This window comes from Leptodactylus fuscus, chromosome 2, assembly GCF_031893055.1.
Source record: "Leptodactylus fuscus isolate aLepFus1 chromosome 2, aLepFus1.hap2, whole genome shotgun sequence".
NCBI lineage: Eukaryota > Metazoa > Chordata > Amphibia > Anura > Leptodactylidae > Leptodactylus > Leptodactylus fuscus.
The window spans coordinates 217,564,296-217,573,466 of NC_134266.1; the positions used below are offsets into that span (position 1 = coordinate 217,564,296).

General features: G+C 45.6%; 1 protein-coding gene across 1 annotated transcript; it reads right to left on the reverse strand.

The window, feature by feature from the left end:
• Positions 1 to 589: 589 nt before the first annotated feature.
• On the reverse strand, positions 590 to 5,133 carry LOC142195623 (tubulin alpha-1A chain). The gene is made up of 4 exons (XM_075265546.1): positions 5,025 to 5,133; positions 3,188 to 3,410; positions 1,880 to 2,028; positions 590 to 1,781 (listed from the first exon to the last, which is right to left on the reverse strand). Exons 1-4 carry the CDS (start codon positions 5,025 to 5,027, stop codon positions 801 to 803), a joined length of 1,356 nt encoding a protein of 451 aa, XP_075121647.1. The 5' UTR covers positions 5,028 to 5,133; the 3' UTR covers positions 590 to 800.
• Positions 5,134 to 9,171: the final 4,038 nt, after the last annotated feature.

Here is a 9,171-nt window from a genome sequence, read left to right on the forward strand (position 1 = left end):
TTGTTACTTGTGAAGCCCAAACTGAATCCTCCCATTGTTTTCATAGGTCTGTTCTGCAGTTCTATAAACTTCACAGCTGTCACACGAGTTCATGAGGCAAGTCAGTACATCTCACACAAAGGCTATCATCTCTAAAATTATATGTTCTCGCCTTTCATGTTAGTTGGACTGCAGATTGTGAGAGCTATACATTATATTATTCACCATTACCATATAGAAGTGTGTTTAACAAAATAGGGCTAGGTTCACACCTACGCCTGTTCTCCATTCAGGGGTTCTGTTCCCCATTCCACTTGAAAAATGCAGAGAGAAAAGTCCTGTAAGCAGCGCTTTTCTCTCTGCATCTTTCAGGCGGAAACCCGACAGACCCCATTGTAGTTTAAGGGGTCCAGGGTTAACCGCAGACCTGATCGGATGTGAACCTAGCGTCAATTGAATCAATGAAATTCTCTTTTTCCAAAGATTTACTTCCTGCAATGAAGTCTGGCTTCTCAAAGATTATCAGTATTTCACTTTTGTATATAGTAAATAAATTGGAACTGCAAGAAAATGGAATGGAATATAAATAAAGAAATATACCACAAAAATATATGTTTAAGACAGGGAATGTTTTATTGACAAATCCATCACAATGGAGATGTCATAAAGTGTTCAAGTGTTTTGGTCCAGAACAGTTAAATGCAGCAAAAATACATCAGAACATAAAGTTGCTACAAAGAAACGAACTGGCTGAGCAAAGAAATTTGCATGTATTTCAGATGTCATATTGTTCCCTGTGAAAAGCAGCACCGTTTTGACATTTAGTATTCTTCTCCTTCCTCCTCGCCCTCTCCCTCTACAGAGTCTACACCAACTTCCTCATAATCCTTCTCCAGGGCAGCCATGTCCTCACGGGCCTCAGAGAACTCTCCCTCCTCCATACCTTCACCTACGTACCAGTGCACAAAGGCACGCTTGGCATACATAAGGTCAAACTTGTGGTCCAGTCTAGCCCAGGCCTCTGCAATAGCAGTGGTGTTGCTCAGCATACACACAGCACGCTGTACCTTGGCCAGATCCCCACCTGGAACCACAGTTGGTGGCTGATAGTTAATACCAACCTTAAAACCAGTTGGGCACCAGTCCACAAACTGGATGGTACGCTTGGTCTTGATGGTGGCAATAGCTGCATTAACATCTTTGGGCACCACATCACCACGGTACAACAGGCAGCAAGCCATGTATTTACCGTGACGTGGGTCACATTTCACCATCTGGTTGGCTGGCTCAAAGCAAGCGTTTGTGATCTCAGCCACGGAAAGCTGCTCATGGTAGGCTTTCTCTGCAGAGATTACTGGGGCATAGGTGGCAAGAGGGAAATGTATACGAGGATAGGGCACCAAGTTAGTCTGGAACTCTGTCAGATCTACATTCAGGGCTCCATCAAATCTAAGAGAAGCAGTAATAGAGGACACTATCTGACCTATCAGCCTGTTCAGATTGGTGTAAGTTGGGCGCTCAATATCTAGGTTTCTACGGCAGATGTCATAGATGGCCTCATTGTCTACCATGAAAGCACAGTCAGAGTGCTCAAGGGTGGTGTGTGTGGTAAGGATGGAGTTGTAGGGCTCAACAACAGCAGTGGACACTTGGGGAGCTGGGTAGATGGAGAATTCCAGCTTGGACTTCTTTCCATAATCGACAGAGAGACGTTCCATCAGCAGAGAGGTGAAGCCAGAACCAGTGCCACCACCAAAGCTGTGGAAGACCAGGAAACCCTGAAGACCTGTGCACTGGTCAGCCTGTGAAAAAAAAGATAAACCATATATTATAATCAGAAACATCGTTAACGTACCATCTTGTATATAACTTCACTCTTAAAACTAAAACCATCACATACCAATTTACGGATTCTGTCCAGCACCAGATCAATGATTTCCTTGCCAATAGTGTAGTGACCACGGGCATAGTTGTTGGCAGCATCTTCTTTTCCAGTGATCAGTTGTTCTGGGTGGAACAGCTGGCGATATGTACCAGTACGGACCTCATCTGCAAATAATTGACAATACTGTGTAAGAATCAATGGAAGCTTTATTAATGACACCATTAATGAGTGAGGATTCTATGTTATGACTGAAGTCTTGTTGTATACTCAGTACACAGCCTATACAAGCCTGACAAAAGGCATGCAGTTTCACACAGTCATATGACTAAGGCATTATATTTTGCATTTTCTAGCAGTTCTCCCTCTCCGCAGTTGTCTCAGAAGCGGTGGCAAGCTGTTACTCTGCCATACGATGTCAATAGAAAGTAGAGGAGTATCTTCTCCATAACTCTCTTTATAGGATCTTATAGAGAAGCGCTGACCTGTACTGATGTGAATGAAGCCCCTGGGCTGAAGTACAAAGCCCCCTATTTAGCTGCCTGCAGTATCTGTCTGGCATTCTTCACTTCTCCTCCCCCTTCCCATAGACTTATATTGTAAGCTGTAATATGACAACCCTGTGTGATTTTCTCTTTTTATTTATCAAGGTGGAATTCAGCAGATATTTCAGAGTGTAAGTCAGTTTAGCCCAGAGTAGGGCCAAATAAGGGAAGACATTAAGATTTTTATCTTATAATATATATTACACTATTTGTTATATACACGTGTCGTTTGCTGAGCTGTTAGTGAGCAGTTAAAGGTGTGATCCACTAAATGTATCTTCTAAAATCTCAATGAGAATTTCAATAAGGGTCTTATTGGTGGCAAGCTAACAGTTGTAAAGCCAACCACGTCAGTGAAGTAATGGGTTCCCTTCCATCACATCTGGCTGATGTGTTAAAATTCAGAGCTATTCTACTGAATGGAATCTTCATAAAAATAAGGATTGAAACTCAAGAAAAATCATTGTACACAATTTTTTAAATAAAAAATGCCATTACTGCAGATGACATTGGTAGACAATGTGGTCCCCACACAAACTATTAGCAGCTGCTTCCTCCATTGTTTAGAACTGGAAACGCCTATCTGCATTGTATTAATTAACAATGACTAGTTTAATTGGCAAGTCTAGAGAGCAGCCATGCCATGGGTGGAGACAGCTACGATTACTATAGTACATGCTCTAGTGAAGTATGCAGTACTGTGGCACTGAAACGCGTTGTGCAATGTATAAGTATGTATTCAATCACTAAAGAATCCATTTAGCGTTTCTATTGTCCTCACCGATGACTGTTGGCTCCAGATCCACAAACACAGCTCTGGGGACATGTTTGCCAGCTCCAGTCTCGCTGAAGAAAGTGTTGAAGGAATCATCCCCTCCTCCAATGGTCTTGTCACTGGGCATCTGTCCATCAGGCTGGATGCCATGTTCCAGGCAGTACAGCTCCCAGCAGGCATTACCAATCTGCACACCAGCCTGACCAACGTGTATGGAGATGCACTCACGCTACAATGGAGACAAAGAACAGATTGTCACTGTTTAGTGTTGCGTCACAATTTGTCAGATTTAATAGGTCTTATGCTGTAATAATTCACCTTGTGTTTACACCGCACTTGATTTTTACGGTGGGAACGTCTAAACAGATGTCAGCAAGCGGAAATACTTAGGAGATAAGCTGGGCAAAGGCTCAGCAACACCAACCCAATCTAATACATCCATGTAATATACAACAGCAGACGGTGGGCTATGGCGGAGGACGGAAACAATGAGCCCGCGCCACACCCACTGCACCACAACCAGCATTCTGCATGACAGAAGGGGGGGGGGGACGGCTACTCCCGGGGGTGCCCTGCCCACTTCGCCAAGACAGCTCACCATTACATCACCCACCCCAAACTGCAGCGATGTGACTTCAGGGGGAGGGGGTGACAATGCATCCATTCACACAGCATCACATGAGGAGGTATACAGGACTACTAGACAGTGCCTGGCAGTGCCAGCTGGTGCCTCTACTGTATGTGAGAGATGGCATCCCAATGCCCTGCTACATGAGGAGGTATACAGGACTACTAGACAGTGCCTGGCAGTGCCAGCTGGTGTCTCTACTGTATGTGAGAGATGGCATCCCAATGCCCTGCTACATGAGGAGGTATACAGGACTACTAGACAGTGCCTGGCAGTGCCAGCTGGTGCCTCTACTGTATGTGAGAGATGGCATCCCAATGCCCTGCTACATGAGGAGGTATACAGGACTACTAGACAGTGCCTGGCAGTGCCAGCTGGTGTCTCTACTGTATGTGAGAGATGGCATCCCAATGCCCTGCTACATGAGGAGGTATACAGGACTACTAGACAGTGCCTGGCAGTGCCAGCTGGTGCCTCTACTGTATGTGAGAGATGGCATCCCAATGCCCTGCTACATGAGGAGGTATACAGGACTACTAGACAGTGCCTGGCAGTGCCAGCTGGTGTCTCTACTGTATGTGAGAGATGGCATCCCAATGCCCTGCTACATGAGGAGGTATACAGGACTACTAGACAGTGCCTGGCAGTGCCAGCTGGTGCCTCTACTGTATGTGAGAGATGGCATCCCAATGCCCTGCTACATGAGGAGGTATACAGGACTACTAGACAGTGCCTGGCAGTGCCAGCTGGTGTCTCTACTGTATGTGAGAGATGGCATCCCAATGCCCTGCTACATGAGGAGGTATACAGGACTACTAGACAGTGCCTGGCAGTGCCAGCTGGTGCCTCTACTGTATGTTGGCATCCCAACGCCCTGGCCACTAAGGGTTAATGGTGTCTGCGCTCAGTGACAGTCTCCAGGAATCTGTGAGGCAGCGCTGGAAGGAAGGAGGACATGGCTGGATGACTGGGGCGTGGTGTGCAATGTCATGGCAGTCCAGACTGCGCCACATCACACTGCACGCTCTGCGCCATCTTTCCACATAGCTCACAGCCGCCGCATCGAGCACCGCTGTCACCATGGCAACTGCCTCATCCAGCACAGGGAGAACAATGACAAGCCGCTCTTTGCTCTCCTCACACCCCGCCTGACCTCCGCTGGTACCCAGCTCCACCCCGCACTAACTAACAGGCACAACGAAGGCGTCTTCTTACCATGTTTGCGGGTTTCAGAGAAGAGGGCGAGAGGAAGGAGGAGAAGGAGAAGGAAGGATGATGCCTTCTTACAGTGCGACTCTAAGGAGGTCGGTGTAAGAGAACCTGCAGCACATGCTCCACAGCCGCCCCTTATATACAACGGCGTTGTCAGGGAAACCGGCCAGGAGATGTTCTCATTGGTGCCGCTATCTCCCGGCGCCGGGCGAGCCGCTATCTGATTGGTCAGACGCTCATAGGATGAGGTAATCCGCCCGACCCTGACTGAGGAGTGCGGGACAAAGAGAGGCAGGGAGAGCCCGACATCCATCATCTGTGCCCGGAACATGGTGGCCGCTGGTATCTGCAGACAAAGGGCCGCAGGTGTGCTGCTGATGGTGGGGGAGGGGGGGGGGGTGTACCCCATAATATGTCATATAGAAACAGGACCTACAAGTATGACGTCACAGGACAAAGATGACCTTGTATCAGGTTATAAGCACAGCTGGGGTAACCAAAGGGCTGCAGGTGTGCTGAGGAGGGGTGTGTACCCCAATACTGATAGCTAATACTATGTCATATAGAAACAGTACCTACAAGTATGACGTCACAGGACAAAGATGACCCTGTACAAGGTTATAAGGACAGCTGGGGTAACCATAGGGCTGCAGGTGTGCTGAGGAGGGGTGTGTACCCCAATACTGATAACTAATACTATGTCATATAGAAACAATACCTACAAGTATGATGTCACAGGACAAAGATGACCTTGTATCAGGTTATAAGGACAGCTGGGGTAACCAAAGGGCTGCAGGTGTGCTGATGGTGAAGTATGACAGGACAAAGATGACCCTGTAACATGATGTAAGGATAGCCGGTTTTTCTGCCAACCTGCGGCACAGTTTTGTCTGGTTATATGATGGATACCATAATGGAAACCTGACAAACCCAGTAATAGTTAATGGGGACATCAGGCACAGTTGGTGTCCATCATGTGACAAATCCAGAAGTGCCATCATTTTCATTGAAGGAAATTAGATGCACATGTGAACAGAGCCTAAAACCTAAATGTGGAGAAATTAATTTATAAGACGTATTTTCAGTTTTATAAAGCAACATGAACACTAAATCTGGATGAAGAGGTCGCAAGCTGTATCACTAACGCAGGACAGGAAAACGTTTCTGACATTTACAAATTACTGTCAACAAATAAATATACCATTCACAATGTATCATAAAAATGTCCCCAAACTGGATCCTCTACATTGGGTCAGTCACAGAAAATTCTGCCGCATGTGAACAATCATCTGAATTGATCTTGCAGGGATCAATGCACATGCTGCAGAGACAAACCCATTCACATGTATGGAAAAAAACTGCTGCATGTGAATATTTCCCAAGGGCCTTAGTCACAGCTGCTCTCCCTGATGTCTGGTACTAGAGTATGAAGCATGGTCGGGATTGAGAACGCTCTTCTTCCTTCAGACGTCTTGTACTATCTGGCTGCCACACCCCAGTGCAGGCTCTTTGTGTACGAGGGATGTGAAATCCACCACAATGCAGCATCTTAGCACAATTGTGTCCCTTTACATTCCTTGTATTTTCGGATACACAGTAGTTGTCACATTTGTTGCTTTTTGTTAGGTTATATCCATGGCACATTCCTCAGAACAAAGCGGCCTCAGTTCTGTGAATAATCATCAGCCATTCTTGCATCAGGTCCCTTGCTAAAAATTAGTTTAGGAATAGATTCATGGTCCCAAGGGTGCAAATACTGAGGTCACATCACCAGCCTAGTACATACTGGAAAATCTCATTTATATTAGTGAAGTGTAGCTTGCAAAATCACCTCAAATGCCATGATAGTCCTGCTGTTCTTTATGTGTTACAAAGAAGAGCTCTGCCCCACTTATAGCCATACCCTGCACTTACACAAGCCTTTCCATTTCTCATAGTAGGATAGAAAAGCTGGCTGAATTGTGCACCTTGTTATGCTCGTGCCTAGAGCCGACTGAGTACAAATTGATTTTTTTGAAGAGTTGGAGGAAGATAATTCTTCACCTTGTATTATGTATGCATGGATACTAAAGCATTCATGCTGGTCTTTATTACGCTGGTAGGGGATGGTCCAGGGCTATGGTCCTTTTATCTCTATGCTGTGCACTAGCATCATGCACCAGTATGACTGAAGAGGCGACATTATGTTCTGTGTTCTAAATTCTGTGTCCAGTAGAGATTTTCTACTGATTGACTTTTTCTGCTTTTCCGAGGGTCATAAGAAGATCTTCCACATGCACTTATGGTTGAGTAGGCATCTGTACCGTGCAGTTTGAGGGAAAAGCTGTCGGCTGAGCCAGTTTATCTGGCAGCAATGTAAAGGATAGCTGTTGGCTGAATGAACCTTGCACATGCACGCTTGGATTGGCTGAGCGGTACATGTGTACTGTACCAGGCAATAAGAGACAGCTCGGGTAGCATTGTATCTCACAAGAGCAAGAGGATGGAGCCTCCATACAAATTAGATGGTCAGCTGAACCCACTGAAATTGGTGCGTTTGACCAATACACATCTAATGTAAGCTTAAAGTGTATGACTAGCATTATATGCTTCTAAGGGCTCGTTCACATCTGCGCCCGGGGTCTCCGCTTTCAGCTTTCCGTTTCCTGCCCGAAACTGGGAAGGAGATGGACACCTGCTGGCATTTTTCAAACCCATTCAAATGAATGGGTTTGAAAAGCATCCGGGCGTGAGCACCAGTGAGCTTTTTGTGCGCTCCACGGCGAAACCATTTTTTTTTTTAACCGGACACAGAGTCGGACATGCAGGACTTTGTGTTCAGTTTAAAAAAAACGGTTTTGCCGCAGAGAGCCCAAAACGCTCACCAGTGCTCACAGCCGGACACTGTCTGACAGGTTTCCATCTTCTGCCTGCAGAAGACAGAAACCTCCGGACGGAGACTGGACGCTGGTGTGAACTCAGCGTAAGGGTGTGTTCACAAAGAGCCTTGGATTTGGGGGCAGATCCCATTGTTTGGGAGGCAGAGATTGCAGCAGGATGCGGAAATGTTCAATCTAGCGTCCTGTTCAATCTTGCTGCGGGGTCCGGGGCTCAAGACTCCCTCCTGATTAGGCCCATTCATTCGGGCCTAATCAGGAGTGGGATGCATTGTATCGGCATCCATTTGCGGCTAGACCAAGGCAAAATTCCTCTTCATTTTCTGCCGCATGAACATACTCTAAATAAGTCACAACCAGCACGACACAGTATGAACTTATCCAGGGGTGAGAGTAGCTTTTATTTATTTGCTTTGAAGACATCTTATCTCCACTGTAAAGGGTAGAGGTGATCACAGAGAAGATGGCTTTACAGCCAGTTAGAAAGAGGCCATTGTTACAAGCGGCATCCTGTGCTGTGCATGAATAAAACATGCCCATTCCTCCCTCGCAGTGTCATTAGACAGGGAAACCTTTGCCGGTGGTTGCTAGGATACAGATTGTTCAATACATTGGGCTCTAGTGGCCTTATCTCTGGTGCTCAAGGGTAATGTAATAGGCCAAAACAGAAGCAAACATTTCATAGGTCACATATCAGTGGTTGCCAATCGTATGGGCCAAAATGTTATATAATATTATTTGAGGCCCCCTCTACCATACTTAGCTCCATTTAAAAAAATAAAGTGTATTCTGCTATATTCTTCATTGTGTATTATTTTGCTTTTCAGCATTGTGTTCTGCTTCTTTACAGAAGCGTATCTTGAAGCTCCTGACTCCCTATGCAAAATCTGTTATAGGGCTTCTATCATGTGCCATTGAGAATAGTGGTATATTTTAAGTGGCAGAGGGGCCTTTGGGGGTCCTGCTACACCTTTTATCTAAGACCCTGTCTCTTAACCCCTTCCCGCCGATGGCACTTTTTGACTTCCTGACCAAGCTTGATTTTTCAAAACTGTCACTTTATGTGGCAATAACTTTGGAATGCTTTAACTCACCAAAGTGATTTTGAGATTGTTTTCTCATAACACATTATACTTCATGTTAGTAGTAAATTTTGGTTGATATGTTTTGTGTTTAATTATAAAAAAAATAGGAAATTTGGTGGAAATTTTGAAAAATATGCATTTTATAAAGTTTGAAATGATGTGCATTGCATACAGAAAGTAATACCGCCA